General features: G+C 40.3%; 1 protein-coding gene across 4 annotated transcripts in view; it reads right to left on the reverse strand.

Annotated features, from left to right (window-relative positions):
- The window catches only part of dab2ipb (DAB2 interacting protein b), a 248,691-nt gene that overhangs the window by 211,352 nt on the left and 19,024 nt on the right, over positions 1–18,315 (reverse strand). For 3 of the 4 annotated variants that reach the window (XM_033647470.2, XM_033647467.2, XM_033647461.2), the window contains exons 2-3: positions 11,568–11,692; positions 2,190–2,316 (exon numbers count right to left, since the gene is read on the reverse strand). In XM_033647470.2, coding sequence (XP_033503361.2) covers positions 2,190–2,316; positions 11,568–11,692 — 252 coding nt within the window. The remainder of the gene's footprint in view (positions 1–2,189; positions 2,317–11,567; positions 11,693–18,315) is intronic. The other variant, XM_033647462.2, reaches the window with a different exon arrangement.

The raw sequence follows: 18,315 nt of genomic DNA on the forward strand, positions 1-18,315 counted from the left end.
AATTCTTTAATTTCTGGGCATACAGTGTCAACAGGAAGCATGATTCAGATCCCAGCACAAAGCATCTCTAAAATCACAGGAGCAACAAAGAACTACGCAAAAATCTTGGTCTCAAAATACTTACACAACATTGTTGAGACAGAAAATACACAATACTTATGTCGTCCAGTCAGACAACACTGCCTCAGGGATGCAAGGGCAACAAGACCTTAGAAAATGACCTAGTAAAACCTAAACTCAATGTTCTGTACCATACTGTAAAACATTGTAATGAAACCATTGCTTATACTATGACTAAGCACCTAAACTACAAAAAAAAAAGAAAAACTGCACACACTGCTTAAAAGGTGGGTCATATTAGGTTGCATGCCAGCTGACAACCCAGCAACGGTAACTGTGGGATACAAATACTTGGATGTCAAACCTCAGTGCCACCTAGTGCCTCATTATAACTGACTCTGTGTGCTCATCCTGTCAGACGCTCACCAGTTTTTAACTGAGCTGCTCCATCTTGTCTGTAGACATAAGTGTATAAACTGGGACACCCAGGAAATAATTATTTTACACATCGTCATAAAAGCAACAGGGAAAGTGCAACATGCTGTTTAAAAGAAAGCATAATATTTTTCAGTGTGAGTCTCAGTGGTTAGGATGAGGCAGTACAAGTGAAGTGCTACAAAGAAGCAAGCTCTCCATCTAGTGGATATAAGGTAGAAAGCTCGCACAGGCATGTGGGTAATGCAAGGCTCAATTGCATGTCTGAGTGTTTGGTTATGTCACTAAGGAGCAGACAGAAGTGCTTCTCTTGAGTTACACTGTCCATTGACCTTTATACAGATCAAGCATTTGCATATGAGTATTTAAGTTTGACTTTAAGCTGGGGCTGGGTGATATGACTCAAGGATCCCGATATATATCTTGATCTTTTCAGAATTTCTCTGAGATTACATAACTGGTATGATCACATGCATCAAATAGTGTGATCATCCTGGTAAACAAAGAGGGAACGTGGCTTGTATGACATTTTAAAGGCTTTAATTTTGAAATTGCACATCAGAAAGTCCTGATACTGTCTGGATGACACTCTGAAATGGTGTACTGTCTTTTGGAAGTCAGATATGTCTTTGGAATGTATTCCTAGTTACTAAGTTTGATTAATTATTCACACAATTGGAATTAGACATTTCTATGACACAGTTTGTAGGCAGTAGTTATTTTGTTACTATTTAAAACGAGTTCATTTTGTTTTATGCATTTCTGTGTTTTCATTTATTTAATTATTTTTGACGCACTGACTTACTTTATGAATGCTGGGATGCCTACCATGGTGCTTTAACTCTGAAGTCAGTGCTTGTATTGTATTTGGGTGTATTGCAAAATAACATAGGTAGAGTTTGGCCGCCTCTTTCAAAGCAGAGGCTGGCTTGACTGCAGTGATCTGTATTGGATGTGTATTACGTGATGGTATAGACTCATGGTACTGCTACATGTGGCAGCAGTCATTTTGTGGCATATTTTGCAGAGCATAGCAGCCTGTTCCACATCTGTTCTCCTAAAACCAAACCACCTCCAGATGATAGACCCCCCTCCGGAACCTTCCTCCATTTTGAATTGATGTCAGCTCAATAACTGACATTAAACCTGTGGGTAAGGTTGATTAGTTTGGGATGTCTTGTTTGTGTGTGTGTGTGTGTGTGTGTGTGTGTGAACGGGAGAGTGAGTCTACTGCACATAAACACAGCCTGCTTTAATGCATAAGTCATTTACTAAAATGCACAAGGATCATATGACAATTTGCTCATTCGCCATATTGCCTGTTAAATGATATTTGACTATATCCGATATATTGGGTACATCACCCACCCCTACTTTAAGCTCCTATTTCGCAGCCTTGGACATACTGTAACAGCCAAAACTTGCGCCTACCCATAAAAAAAACACTAACTACTTCTTAGTCTCCAGAGTCTTAATAATAAATTGTAATGTACATTTTTATATGTCCACGTTGAACAAGTGTTAAATATTTGATTTCTAGGCTATTAATCATTCTAATTTAATTAAATGCTTTCAAGAAAGTAATTTAAGTATTCAAGTGTCTGGATGTGTGTGTGTAAGAGAGAGAGAGTGTGTGTTTGTCTGCTTGTGTGTGCATGCTGATTACTGCAGAGGTATGTCCTCAGGCTACTCACCGCTCTCAGTGGACAGCTGGCTGTGGTATTCTGGAAACTGTGTTTCCACTGGAACGCTGATGGTGCGTCGCAGAAGATGGACCTTGCACGACGCAGAGCGCCTCTCCTGCAAAAACAAGGAACGGATCTGCTGAGACAGAGAGAGAAAGAAGAGGACAGAGACAGAGCAAGGAATTCAAGACAGATAAAAGGCTGAATAAATCCAACAAAAGGCACAGATACAAAGTAAGCACACAGAGAAGATAGCGCACAGAGGAATGAATGAAAGCTAACAAGAAGAAAAATGGTGGCCGCTGGAAATGGAAGAAATACACATACAACAGTCACCAAGGCTCCTTATCTATGTTCTTGTGGTTATTCTGGTCACCGTGTTTAATGCTGTGTTGGGCCAATAGCACACAATAGCTGTAGAGCTCCTGATAAATGGGGAGCCATTGGATAAAACAAAGCAGGCATTAGCAGCACATCAGTCTGTGTCAGCCCATATCTTCCTTATAGCTTGCATACCAAATGTTTGGCTCCAAAAGATTAAACAGACAAAGGGAAAAGGATGGCTGTGGTGAGAAAGTGGTGACTGAAAGAAAAAGGGAAAGGGCCTGATGTCCTCCAAAAGGAGTGATAATGGCTTATCGAACATCCTCACACCCCTCAGCTCAATGCAGCACCCTGTCTGCCTTGTTTTCTCTACCCCTCTGTTTCCATGTCCGTCTGTTTATCTCGCTGTGTCTCTGCAAGTCACCTCTTTACTTGCCTCATGAGACCAGGGTTTAAGAACAGCTCTCACTGACAACGCCTCTGCCATAATGACAATGTCTGGTGGTCTGAGCCATGATGACGAAGCAATGTGAGCTGTAATTGAGTCCCACTAGTCATTGCAACAATTCTGCCTGGGATAAATACAGTAATAGCAACATACAGAAAAGTACTGGAAGGCCAAGGGTATCAAGCTACCAGGAACACTGAGATTGTAATCTCTAATCTATTGATTTGTAATACTAAGTGACAAAGTTATTGTTTGAGGGGTGAGAACTGCCAACATTCAGATGCCTAAAATATTAATGGAGAGGGAGTAAGTCACATAAAAAACAAGTCAGAGTTACAAACTTAAAGCTCAAAATAGGTCAAGTGTTAAACTACCATCGTTCTGATGCAATGAACCCATCTCACTAATTTCCTGTCAAAGGACTAACGGTGGAAAAATATTGCAAACAGGAAACAGTGATGTATCTTTTCACTCTCTGCTAATTCAATTAAGGTAATTGCTTTTACCATGGACGTAAGCACTGATTTGATTACAACAGTTAAGCAAATGGCAAAGCCCACTTGAATTAAGGCTCAGTCTAAACACTGGAGTGGCCCCTTCAAGTATCCTCTACCCAGCATGAATTTTGGACTTCTTTGTCTGTGATCATCAGCCCCATCTGCTGGCAGTTACATGTAGCTTTAGGGATGTAGATAAGCAGAGGAAGAAGAAGAATCCCAGGGTCTGAGTTGTCATATACACACAGGCCTGAAATACACACACATGCATAAACAAGACCTATACATGCATTAAATGGAGATGTCAGAGTGAAGGGTTTGCCTTGGACAGGCGCCCCAAGCAGTTGGGGGTTCAGTGCCTTGCTCATGGGCACCTCGGCAGTTCCCAGGAGGTAAATCTGGCACCTCTCCAGCTACCAGTCCACGCTCCATACTTGGTTCCACCCACTGACCTCAGGTTCCCAAGCCAAGTCCCTATGAGCTGATCTCCTGCCGCCCCAGAGAGTAATGATGAGCTGAACCTGATCACTAATTTCACAAACACTGTGCTTAATGGGCCCAAATAACAACTGAATGCTTCACATGGTGGAAATGAAAAAAGTCCAAACTCTGCAACCCTCTCTGGAATCACACCTTTCCTTCAGTTTTATTACCTTCATATTGCAGCCTTCGAGAAATTGCTCACTGTTGAGATTGTTGGCCTTTTTTTGTGCTGTTTTGCATTCACTCTCTGAATCCTTCCTTTTTGGCTGTCTTTGTGTTTGTGGGAGCATCGTTTGTCTTATGATTATGGACGTCATGTTGGCTGTACAAATAGCTAAGGGCCTAATCGCCTTTGGCAAACAATGCCACAAACATTTACTGAGTGAACGTTCTATTACAAATGATGCTGTGCTTTAATTCTGTGTTTTTCAAAATGTGTCAGAGCACATGAGAACCATGAGTATAAGGAAGAGAAAGATGGACGTGACTGGAGAGAGAGAGTAAAACAATTCAACAAAAACTAAAGAGAAAAACACTATTTTAAAAGAGCGATATAACAAAAGAATGAAGAAAACAAAAGAATAAAGAAAGAGAGTGATTGTGTACTGAAACCCCTGCAGCTAATACTGCTTCACAACCAACAATCAATCAAAACTTTTGTGCGGGGACTCTTAAGTCTTTTTATACACTTTGACTTTTCTTTCTTCTCACTTCCCAACTTTACATTTTTGCTCAGCCTAGAGTTTGCATACATTGTGTTATGGAATGGAAGCATATATAGGCCAAATTTAATCAAATAAATAGTGAATAAAGACAAGTTCATACATTGAACAAAAAATAAACACCAGGGATGCACAATAATATCAGCATGACATCTGTATTGGCCAATATCAGCTTTAAAATGAACTATAAGATTTGGCCAACATGCTTTTTCTTATTTAGCACAATGAATAAATATTATATGCGTTGGAAATTATAGTACTTGATGTCTCCATCTGCCAGTGGGCCAACACGATAAGAGTATGCATGCATAATTTGAAATTAATGCCACTCAGAAGAGGTTTGATGATCACTAAACTTGGTGGGGGGAAAAAAGAATATATCAATTTCGGTATCGGTTATCAGCCAAATGAGTTGTTATATATCGGCATAGTGTATATCGGCAAAAAAATCAAATATTGTTCATCCCTAACAAATACAAGTCTTTTGTTTTTGCTTTTGCTTTTACATTAGCTAAAATAAAATATCTAAGACTATTTCTATGCACACAAAATTCTTATTTCTCTCAAATTTTGTGAAGAAATGTGTTTAAATCTTATTATTGAGCACTTCTCCTTCCCAAAGATTAATCACCCACCTGACAGGTGTGGCATATTAAGATGCTGAATCAACAGCTGACTCATTACTACACAAATGTGCCTTAGGACGGTCACAATAACAGGCCCGTCAAAAATGTGAAGTTTTATGACACAAGATGCCACAGATGTTGCCAATTTTGAGGTAGTGTGTCATTGACATACTGACGGCAGGATCGCCACCAGAGCTGTTGCTTGTGAACTGAAAGTCCATTTGACTACCATAAGACTGTTTTTGTGTATTTGACAGTACATTCAACCAGCTTCACAACCAGCCACCAGGACAGCTGACGCAAGAGTTTTCACAATTTCTGCCCAAACTGTCAGAAACCATCTTAGGGAAGTTTGTCTGCACGCGTGTCATCCTCGCAGGGGTCTAGACCTAACCAGTTCAGCAGGCAACTGCTCATCAGGGTTTACACTGTGACAGGCAGTGACAGACGGCATGTATGGCATTGTGTCGGCGAGCAGCTTACTGTGCCCCATGATGGCAGTGAGGTTATGGTATAGGCTGGCATAAGCTACGTAGAACAAACACAGGTGTATTTTAATGCCAATTTGAATGCACAGAGTTAGCCATCACCTGCTGCCATGACCTCATGTTACATCATGATAATGCATGGCCCCATGTTGCACTCCTGGAAGCTCCTGGAAGCTGAAAACATCCAAGTTCTTGCCAACGCAGTGTCACTTTTAAGTCACTGAAATACGGCGCTTGGGCAGTAGCTTGGGCATCGGACACTGACGAAAAAGCCATCCTGTAACGTCTGCATGATATATGGCCTTTCGCCGTTACAGCTTGATGGCGCTCAGCGGCGTCAGGGGGAAATGCGGCAGGACAAGAACGAAAGTCAAGGCGGCAAAAGTCCAAGTTGGTCGGGCGGGAGGGATGGGTCCAACAAACACCGTCTTCACCCAGGAGAGCGGCATTCGTGTCCCAGTAAGATTATAAAGCCAAACCCTGTTGTTTATTCCTGAACCTAACCATGTGTTCTTGTTGCCTTAACCCAACCATGTGCATTTGTTGTTGGAGGAAAAAAACGTCAATTCACCTTGTTGTACTGACATAGTGCATTTATTTTAAAAGAGACAGTATGTAAACAGTAAACTTCCTGAACGTCAACAACCAATGCACTCACGAGTACCTTGCATGTCGTATCTGGACATGGAAAGTCCGTGATCAAACGTCAATATCTGGCAAAGTCAGAGTAAGAATGTGTTGTTCTTGCATGACTCACATACTCACCAGATGTCACCCATTGAGCATGGGATGCTCTGGATTGGCGTGTACGACAGTAATATCCAGCAACTTTGCACAACCATGTAAAAGGAGTGGGCCAAAGTTCCACAGGCCACATTCAACATCCTGATCACCTCTATACGAAGGAGATGTGTTGCACTGCATGAGGCAGATGGTGGTCACATCAGATACTGACTGAGTCTTTGGGGTGTATGTGCCCAAAAAATGCATTTCTGTAGCACTATTCACGTGAAATCCTAATAAATGTTTTTATCAAGATAAAACCAGTTAATGCTACAAATCCTATAGGCAGATTTAAACAATGCTCATTTTTAATGTGTGTCTATATTGGAAATATTTACGTGTATTCCAAAAAGGTGCAACTGCTTTCTCAGCCATGTTGCATTATGTAATGTATGTCTGGAGAAACATTACATCATATGTACAACTATAACAAATGGGTATTCTTCACAGGAGAGTAAAGGCTTCATCTGAATTTTTTTTTTTTTTAATGTATGTGTGGTATCTTTAATAACTATGAGGAGGAACATGGAAGAACATCTACAGTAACAGGCTACATGAGAGGAGCTTGAACTGAGCTATATTTCATATACAAGTTAAATGAATTACTTTTTGAGCAAGCACAATGACAATGCCAGACAATGGGTGCGGTTACATGATGGCTTGTTTTTGCTTATATTCTTGAAGCAGCAGTACGACAACAACCCTGTTCTGCTACTGCTTCGTCTTTTGAGGTGGAGAAAGGAGGTAGAAGGTTGAAGAAGAGAGATAGAAGACCGTGCTGTGGTGAATGGAAACCGGTGAGAGCAACGAGTCCGACTGCTCTCTCTCAGGCCTTTGCTATGCGCGCTATATACGTCATCGCACCAGCAGGGCAAGGAAACAAGCATGCGCAGAAAGACCGGAATGAACTTAAAGAGGGATGAGTGTATACAAGTGCGAGAAATTCTTTCATTCGGAATTAGAAACAGAATATTCCAGCCCCTTACATCGGATTGAATTTTCAATCGCATTGGCAATTTTCATTGCGAATTAGGTGTTTACAAGATCACTTTTAATAGGAATTAACTTTCATTCCGAATGAAAAGGGAATTAAACATACCATGTACACCCACTCAATGAAGAGTTGCTAAAATACCAGAAAACCTAATACAGCCATGACAAACGTGTCTCAGGAACGCACATAAATGTTTGACCTCAGAGCAGTTGATGCTCTGACCTGTTCTACTGGAAACTGTTTGGCTGTCTAAACCATGTCATCACACCTTTATATGAAGTGAGCCATTATAAAAATGTATCATCTTTTTGACCTGCAGTTTGCTGACATCACACAAATCCTGCAGTGTTACAGATGACCTTTCAGAGTCTGGGTCTCTAGATGGATGCATTTAAAAGCTGTTGTTCTTGGAACAAAAAGGCACTGTAGCGGGCAGGCTGCCCGTGGGTCGATTCAGATAATTCCCCCCTGCAATTATTGCTCCATTTCAGCACGGCATATCATATGCATTGCAGACAAAGAAAACTGTAGCCACACTTTTCTCCCCAGTTCCAGCAGTCATGTCGGTATGCAAGTGTGGCAAGTCCAATAACTAGGCCTCGTGTTCTAAGTGTTCTCACACAAGATGCTATATTCCCAGAGAGGGACAGTTCTGTCCCTGTTGCTGTGCTGAGAAGAGGGTTTGAGAAATTCCCCAAGGCAGCTATAATTTAATTTGCTGCTGATGGTCCTTAGATAGTGGCATTAGTTAAAAGCAATGGCTCTTGCAATGGAATATTAAATATTATTTTTGTGCCGTATGTGTGCTTGCAGTTGGCCAGACACAGACACTAATGTGCATGAGTTATTGGCACCCACAGCAGGAGGTGCACACAGACACAGGAGACACTTTTGGGTGAGCTGCTCCAACTGGAATGAATGGGATCAGGTTAAAGGTGGGCAGAGGTATGCAAGGAAAGACACTAGATGTTAATTGTCCTTATGAACTTACAGGACAGTGAGTAATATAACAATAATTATTTTATCCTTTTTTAGAGTGAGTAAACCCAGAGTAAATCAGGTGTATGTACAACTGGTTGAGCGATCATAAGTGAATCAAATACCACAAAATACAGCCTTCATCCAAAATGGCAGTTTTCCCGCTCTCATCTGTCGCTCTTCAACAGATGGCCAGACAAAATTTAAAATATATTAAACTTAGGAAATAATGCTGCACAACTGATAATACTGTCTGCCACAGTGTTTTATTCCACTTGTGGGCTGCTAAGGGCTCAATTATGCTCAATGGGCTGCTAAGGGCTCAATTATGCTCAATGTTAGATACTGAGACAGATGGAGCCTTCTGTCTGTACTCTGCATTCATTGTGTTCGCATTTCTGCACATTTTCTGTAGTGTAGTTCAAGCGACATACTACCATAGGAGATGCCAAGGACATTTAAGTAATGGCAGAATGGAACAAATTAGTAATATAGTAAAAATAATTAAAGTGACATTGTATGTTTTGCATGTTTTCTGTTTTATGTCTAAATGAAAAAATATAGTTGATCAGGAAAGGCCCAATTCAAAGTGAAATCACCAGCCATTGTCTGAGTTGCCAAACTGCCAATAATTATTATTATCAATCAGAATGACCCTTAAAGGAAGAAAAGGGAAGGGTTGTTTTTGGTTGAACAAATGTTTTATGACTATAATTGAAACTTATTGTAGATAAGCAAATGTACACAGTATGATAACTGTCAATATTCATATCATGGTAAACACCAGTATACCGCTGCAACCCTAATTGCAGGTTCTTTTTTTGAAGTTTAAAGTCATCAAATTTGTGACTGAAGTCCAGGTTATGTGACTTGAATCCACATCTCTGATTTAAACATATTGCATACATATGCTACAATGTAATATATATCAATAACAGTAATTAATGTGATATTGAGCTCAAATATACAGTCCAATCCTAGTAATGACTTTGTGTCGAGAAGACACCTAACAAGCCATAAAGGGGAGAATATCTGTGTAGGTGTAGGGTATGAGGGAGATTTGAAAATGAGCTCACACAAAACTATTAAACAAGGACAAGGTATTGCAGACTGAACAATGTAATTTGGATAACCCTGCTGACTTGTGAGTTGTTCTTAGTCAAAGAGCCAGACTCCCCTTGCTCTGCATGAGATGAATTTAAATGCAGCATCAATTCTCACAAAACTCAGGATTCAGTCAGGAGCTTATGTTTCTCCATAGGTATTCATTATTATTATAGCCTAACTGATACTGTATTTTTTAAGGCCTTTACTTTTACTGATATGATTATTTAAACTCGATTTGTACCCTAGACTGCACACTGGATATTAGGTGTAGGAATCACCAGAGGACCCACGATACGATATTATCAAATACTTCGGTCACAATATGATTTTGTGATACTGCGATATTCTGAGGACTGCGATACAATATATGTGATATATTGCGATTTATTACCTTTTTTGCCATTTGCGAACTTTGTCAACAGTTTTACATCTTAAAATACATTTTTCAGTCAGTTTATCTGAAATAATTTTTATTGCAGCAAAATGTGATGGAAAGTAGACAGACTGACCAATACCATCATAAAACCTGTCAGAAATGCTTCATACACCTGACAAACTGAGCTGTTGGCAGATTTAATGCCCTCTGAGGGGCCAGATTAAGCACGAGTGAAACACTGCACATGCAGGTATCCCGCTAACTGAATTGCTGCACCCATGGTAGAGGCGTTGGCTGTTACAAAAACAATTTTGCAGGACGTCTGCAATGTTTGCTCCAGTGTGACATTCATGGACTGCTCTAGTTTAAAGAACATGAGGCAGCAGTCGCCAGCTCTCTGAGATAATGTGCCATTACTGCATATGAATCCACTGACCTTGAAGTCCAGGTGTCACAAGTTAATCACACTCTTCCCGCTGTACTCAAAGATTCATCAGCTTTATGCTTCACTTCTCTGTAGAGCTTGGGTACGGCTGTGTTGGTGAAAAAATGTTGGGACTGAGTCACATACCGACGGAGTGTTTTAGTATGTAACAAAAGCCCTTGTTTTTAACGACACTGTATGGACGCAGATCTTTGCACATGAAGTAGGTGTTGGAGTGTGTTATTTTCTTGGCTCTCTTCGAGTTGGATGTTAGTTTTGTCAAGCTAAGTGTGTCCAGTGTTGGTTGATTTTTTTCGGATGAGCGGGTTTAGAATTAGCTTGGTCGTCAGCGGCTAACGCTATCTCTGGATGGTGGAGTGTGGGGTGAGCCTTCATGTTAGTAGTATTTTCAGAGCATTTTATTCTCATATGACACTGCTTGCAAATCGCATGTGTCATATTGAAGTCCTCCTTTCCTTCCATGTGAAAAAAATCCAAGATAAGACCAGACGTTTGATTTAAACGCAGACAGCACGCTTCTGATTTCTTTCTCGCCTCCGTCTTTGTTTTGATGAACTTCCTGCAAAATGCTGCTGACTGACAACCCTGCTGACCTCACCAGGGAAAAGAACATAAGCACCATCTAGTGGACGAAAAAAGCAATCGATTTTATTATTCTAGTACCAAAAGTTTCATTAAAATGTGTATTTGCAAAAATTAATAATGTATGTAATAAAAGATCCATACTTCCCACCCCTACTGGATATCTATGGACTGCTTTTCACTGAGTATCAGTGACAAGTAGTTATATTCAGTTTTGCTTGAAACTCACTTCACAGTCAAACTGCTGTAATTAATTGCATGTGTAACCACTTATCCTGTTCAGGGCCTGTGGGATCAAACCTAGAACCCTCTTGCAGTGAGGCAACGGTGCTAGCCACTGCAAAAATGTGACAGATATAATAATATTTACATGAATTTAAGATGTGTTGTAAAATGTACAGCTATGTGGAAAAATGGGTGGATGGAAAGACGCTACAAAGCAAAGGCAAAAAAAAGAGGAACATGAACAGACGAGAATAACAATGGTGACACAGAGGGACATGACAGACAAGAGATAGTACTGTCTGCTCTCACCACCTCCTCCTCATTCAGAAGCAGCATCTGACAGTCACCAACCACGCAGTACTTCGGGTTCCACGCAGTTTGCTCTTCATAGGAGTGACCACGCGACAACCAGTGTCTGGACGGACACCGCACATCTAAAAAGGAGAATCAAAAAGAAATATGTCAGTTGGGTAGGTAGAGAAAAGATGAAAGACTCCCAGAAAAAAGATTTGTTTGTTCCCTTGACGATGGAGTGGAATATCACAGTATCAGTGATATCCTAAAAAACAACAATGAGGGATGATGTAGGCAGAAGAGTGGACAATAAAGGCTTTTGTTTAATGGGCCCTATGTGAAGAGAGAACTGCTTTTCATCTCTTTCAAAGAACTGTTTTCCTCAGCGAACACAAAAACTCTCTCCTTAATTAGAAATGTGACTGAGGTAATGACTACCGCATGCTCTCCACTTTTTTCACTTCAATCACTGAGAGTGTCAGGTGAAGAGAGGATAAATATAAAACAAGCGAGACACATAAATTGGATTTTGCTGCATCTCCAGTGATGAGGTGACATAAATCTCAGAAAAGCAATACATATGCTTTTTCACACGGGAAATGCAATCCATCAATTCTCACACATGGGTTACTGTTATGGAGACACTGTGACTACATCAATCAACACAGAGCACAATCCAAGAGTTTCATTACAATTCTGCGTTGAGAAACAAACCCTTATCAGCATCTCTGCTATTCTCTCTTCACACTGCATACAGAAAGAAAATACATTTCTGATGGCTAAACACTTTGACTTCAACATGTCTGTGAAGATACAGATCACCTGTTGGTGCAGCTCTCATGAGTCGTGTTGTTTGTAGTTAAGCTAGAGCCTAATGACTGGCGTATGTGGGTCAGAGTGTGCTGTTTTGATGGTACAGTATATTGACGCTCCTGCTGCTAAGAGGGTAAGTCCGTGTGGAGAGACACCCCTGCGTGTTGCTTCAATGTGTTTCATTCTATGGCACACACAAAACATGCACTGTGTAGCCATACTTGATAAAAAGACACTGAGGAAGCACTGAAAGACAGGATGTACATTAAAAAATAATTCTCAGAGACAAATTCCTGTTTATTTTATGTAGTTCCCTACAAAGTGTTCATGCTTCTGGTGGCAACTTTGAATCTGGAGGGTTTCATCAATGTTGTTCTTGGAAATGTAAAATTGGGAAACAGAATATAAAACTATCAGTGCGCTTTCAGAGACTCTTCAGTCGTTAGACAGCACATATTCAATATAATGAGGCATATATTATTCATACATTGCACAGAGAATTTGTGCAATGCCTTTTTTAAGGATCTCATTTACAGTATTGTGGAATTAGAACTGTGCACCGGACATGACTGTGCAAAATTCACGTTATGCACACATTAGGTTTAGGGCTCTCACTCACAACCCTGTCAGTTGTGTCTCTTTGATCATTTTGTCATATTGACTTAGCTCTATATCCCAGGTAGCCTCATCACCATGCCATTAGACTACGTCACAAGTGCACAGGCACATTAATGCACAAACACACATGCAAAGGTGCAGCTACTGCGTACTCCATCCATCTGATCAGCTTACAGTCACGCTGTGGACAGGAGCAGGTCAAGCACACACAGTTTTCCATTTAGCAGAGCTTCTTTCGAGACAGGTTTTTCATCCCAGTGTTGATTATATTACGCAATCAAGACCAAGTCCCACAAGCTGTAGAAACATGAGAGACAGATAGGCAAGAGAGATGGAAGTCTTTCGACTGACGGTTTTGCTTGGTGTGTGTAGCTTCATTTCCTTCAATAAAGCAACAGTGCTGCTTAACAGATGAGCTTGAGTCTTGTTCTGTCCTGGTTTAAATCTCCAAACCAACAAAGCTGTTCGGCATCTACAACAATAGAAACGAAGGACAAAAGCACAAAGGCACAAAATCACCAGTGACACCAATGTTGTTAAAAACAACCCAGGTTTAGCCATTCACTACATTTCTCCAGCAGGTTTGTGACAGAACTCATTGACTCCTGGTTGACAGACGGACCCAAGGACAACTCGCTGATGTGATATAAATTATGGATTTTTTTCAAGGCCTTGCTGATTTATTGATCAGGCTTATGACAGGATCATATTCTGTCATCCATCAATATTTTGCAGGCACTGCTGTCTCACGTCATAGGCTAGGTGATTTGCATTTGCCCACACAGCAACATACTGCAGTCATTCTCCCAGCTGTGATCGAAGCTAATTCAATCAGAAATAAGCAAGTTCAATCAGCTGTTTGGCGACATAACATAATAAGGTTCATGCTAATTTGATTAGCCTTTGGTCACTTTGAAACCATGCTGTGTCAGCTTTTGAATGTTTCTAATATACGTATCATTTTACAGGCTCTGATCTCTGTAAGAGATGGCATTAGAATGACTAATTTACTTACTGCAGAGTCTGTTTCTATGATTTGCTAATCATTAGCTCTCTTGGAACATATTTTGTTCATTAGAATTTTTTGCAAGACTGGACTAGAAACATTTTTAGCATTAAGCAGCATCTCAATTCATTGTTCGGAAAGTTTTCATTTAAACTACTACATGGATCTCATGTGAGAGAAGAATAATCATTAAATACAGAAATTACAATCGTAAAGAGAGAACTGCATCATCCCAATGGCCCGACGAGATAAGTATGGACTACTCTTCTAGAATAGAACATTTTGTGTGTCATGTAATTTCCATTTCCTCCATTTGAAGCAGCTCTTCCATCTATAGACATCTATGTGCCAAACATAATGTTGCACATGCTGAATGATGATGCGCTTCAGCTGTCATCTGGTTTTTGGTAACTGCTAACACAGCAAATGGATGGTCCTGGATGAATACAGCCACAGCACCTCTCCATTCTCCTGATTGTACTGCTGGTACGGTTTGCTCCTACTCAGGTACATCAGCAGCAAGGATGGAAGGAGTACCAGAATATTTTTCTCAAATAAAAGTGCTGTTAGTTGTGTAAAAATGTCCTTAGATAAGAGTAACTGACTGTACTGTAGGTCATTTTAGAGGCGATGATGATAATGATGTTATATGGTAGACCCATTAATTCAAAGAGCACATGTTTACATGTCAATGTATACATACAACATCACAGAACCCCTATGTCCAAACCAACAATTTATTCTTTTTCTATGGATAAAACTTTGCAGCCTGTGCATACAACTTATTATTAGTTACACAACATCCTTCCTCAGTCGAGGAACCATAACCATAACTATATAACCATAAAAAAAAGAGGACAAAACTTGGGCCAAAATAATAAGAGCTGTAGACATTATTAAGGCTACAGAAATTAAACAACATGCCACTTCTTAGGGGATTTATACTTGTGCAGCAGACCCTACGCTGTAGGCTACACACGTGGCCTATGCCGTTGCGAGCATTTATACTTGTGCTGTGGTGTGTCTGTGTTACTCTGCAGTTACACCTCCAAAACACTAGTCAGTGGTGGGGTTTCTGTGAAATGCTGTAAAGTTTAGTTGATTCAAAACACACCCAAAACACACTATCAACATGGCTTAATAGAGACAATTTCAAACACAAGTACACAAATCAGCTTCACTATAACTGGCAGCATTCACAAACAAAGCACTTGTCTTTATCTGGACACATTTTCCCCACAAATACAACATGCTAACATTATTAGCACATGCCTACGACATTTAACATTGTATAAATTAGCCTAGCAGCTAGCAAATTTTTCCTCAACTCATATGAAGCCAGGGACAACAGCAACATTTAACAAAGGCAACGTTACAAAATTTAGCTCCATTACAACTCACAAGGTTCAAAACAACTGTCTTAAGCTAAACACATTTTCCAAACAAATACAACATGCTAACTTTATTAGCACAAGCCTATGGCATTTTACATGGTATAAATTAGCCTAGCAACGAGCGGAGATATCCTCTGCTCATATGAAGCCAGAATAAATCCCAAAGTACAAATCCCCAAAGGATAAATCACACACAAGATCAAATCACATCAAATCATATCAAATCACACTACTTTTTGTGGAGGCGTTGTCTTCACAATTTATTGTTTGTTATCTGTGAAATTAAAGTAAATAAAAGCTTTGTTTCCACTAAGGGAAATGGTTTCAGCTCACAAAAACAGACAGGAGGTCTGCATCACCGCCATGTGTAGTTACATTTCTGGGGAGGCGCACGTCATCCTACGCCGTAGGTACGGCGTCCATTCGACGCAGAAGTATATATCCCGCATGACAGGACAAGAACAGAGGGATAAAATATCACCGAAACTGATAGCTACAACCACAAACACACGCTAATGCAAAATAATTGTCCAGTTTTTTGTCCATAAGATGCACACGCGCACACAACGCTACGGTTTATAATGTTGACATTGTCACTCAGTTTGTTGTACTCACCTGTCTGAAATTTGTACACCGTTAGCTTCTCCACAGCCTGCTCCACATTCAACTTCTTAGCTCGATTGTAGTCAAAGAACAATACAACCAGCCCACTCTGCCTCTCTGTCCCACTGCGCTCCACAAAGTTATCAAACATTTTGCCGTGAAAGAAGCACTGTAGCCCCAGCTGCGACAGAGATGAACGGCCAAAAACAGCAGGAGTGTCTCACACAACTCAATGAAGGTGAGAATTCCTCAGTGATAGCAGAAATCGCCGCTGCAGTGGGCCAATACGACGTATGTTAGCATGTAGCATGTTAGCTAGACAAGGCAGGGGACCTGTTGGTCTCGCGACACAGTGTGGGTGTGTCTGATGTGTGTCACGAAGTGTGCCCATCTAATGGTGCATTAACCTTGCAATTTAATGCTCCATATTCTGCCAGTGAAGTTTAGGACATGGAGCTCTGACCGCCTGATACATTTTTTAATACCCTGATATTTTCTGAGACCGTTATCGTACATTTAAAATCTCATACCTTTGCAAGCACAAGCATCAAGACTTTATGTGACTTTTGGTTTTCCTCTGTAAAATGTTATCGGTGGCAAGCTAACTACAATACTCTGAGACACAAAGTATAAATGTGATTTGTCACAAACAACACCTAATAAAGAGATAATAGCCCACATAAACCATTATGCGTCTATGCAACTAACATTAGCTAATGCTACTGTTCTTACTAGTTAGACCCAGTTTGTGTTGCTTGCTCATATACTTTTGGTTATTGTGGTAACCAAACATAACAGATAATGCTTTCTACACTGGGGTACTGTTAAATAAAAAAGACAACTACGAAATTTGCAACAAATAATAAGTGACGAGCTTTCCCAGAACACTAGCTTAACAAAACTGATGTTTACCGTATCCTGTCATAAAATGTGGAACCACACATTAATATAAAATAACGTGTCCGCAAACAGAGTCAGAGGATAGATAAATAGTGGCAAAGTAGCCAGCAGCTTTCAGACATTTTTAAATTGTTTCTTCGTAACAGCGCCTGTAGTAGTGGATGCTGCCATCTACTGGCAATAATTGAGATTGCAGTACAACGTGACATTAAAAAATTAATAAAAAGTAAATAAATAATGATGAAACAGCCTTAGTACACAAACAGTCCTGTAGTCTTATGAATATCCTGACAGTTTTATTACAGTAAAAATAATTGCATTAATTATCCACAGGAGTATACAGTAGAATAATAGGCTGCTATGATAAATGATATTAAAGCCCCATGCTCCACAGGCATTTTCACTGTTCCATTCACCTTGATTAGACGTCAAGACAGTGGGGTGGGGATGTAAAGGCCAAGATTGACATTAGCGCTAGAACATACACTCTTTATCTTTAATTAGTTCAATGAGTTTTGTGACTTCATGTGATCAACTTTTTTCTCTGCAGACATTTGACATTCATAGCAGGCAAAGCACAGGTTCAACTTATAACATTAATGAGGGCTCTTATTCAATTTGAGTGTCCCAGTGAGCCATCTCAGTGATTCAGCATGCACAATACAAGGGCTCTCATTTATCTTCCAAAGTACACTTGTGCTTTTCATCCTGCCACAGGTCAAAAAAATGTCTCCTGTGAAAAACATCTACCTGCAACATAGCTCAGGCTATCTTCAACCTAGACAGAGGTCTTTATTAACGTGAAGATACACCAACAAAGTGGCAGTATTTGAGGAGTTGGGACGAAAACATGTTGTTTAATTACATGTAGATCAGTGGAAACACCTCTGAGGGTTTGCATGGCCTTTAAATATGGACATGATGAATTGTTCAGAAAACAAAGGCTGGATAAGGCACTGGTGGATATCAGCAGTGATCCTAGACTTTGGGGGTCCCCAGGCAAAGAAGCCTATAAAGGCCCCCTAACAACCGGGGTGTTGTTTTTCCTCCTTTGGTTGTTTTTTCTTTAGCTTTTGGTGACCAGAAAGGAATGCATGTTTAATGGTGCTTACATTTACACCTAATGTGTGTATGACAGTTACAGGTAGTTAGCTGACTGTGCTCACTAACGGTATCCATTGAGAATCCAAGATATGCCAGTATGAGTCGTCATCAGGGGCCCCTTTTCAAAAAATTGTTTTGGAGTCTAAAAACATTTTCCTGATTGTCCTCTCCAGACAGTACACTCTTTGATCATCTTGCCCCCAACCTACAGATCAATGCCCTTACTTCTATGACGCAGCAAAGTACAACCAGAGAATAGGACATGAGGTGAAGTGGATCTCAGCTGGTAAGTGCTGATATGTGGACCTCCGTTAACATGGATACT

Source organism: Epinephelus lanceolatus, chromosome 19, assembly GCF_041903045.1.
Source record: "Epinephelus lanceolatus isolate andai-2023 chromosome 19, ASM4190304v1, whole genome shotgun sequence".
Classification (NCBI taxonomy): domain Eukaryota; kingdom Metazoa; phylum Chordata; class Actinopteri; order Perciformes; family Serranidae; genus Epinephelus; species Epinephelus lanceolatus.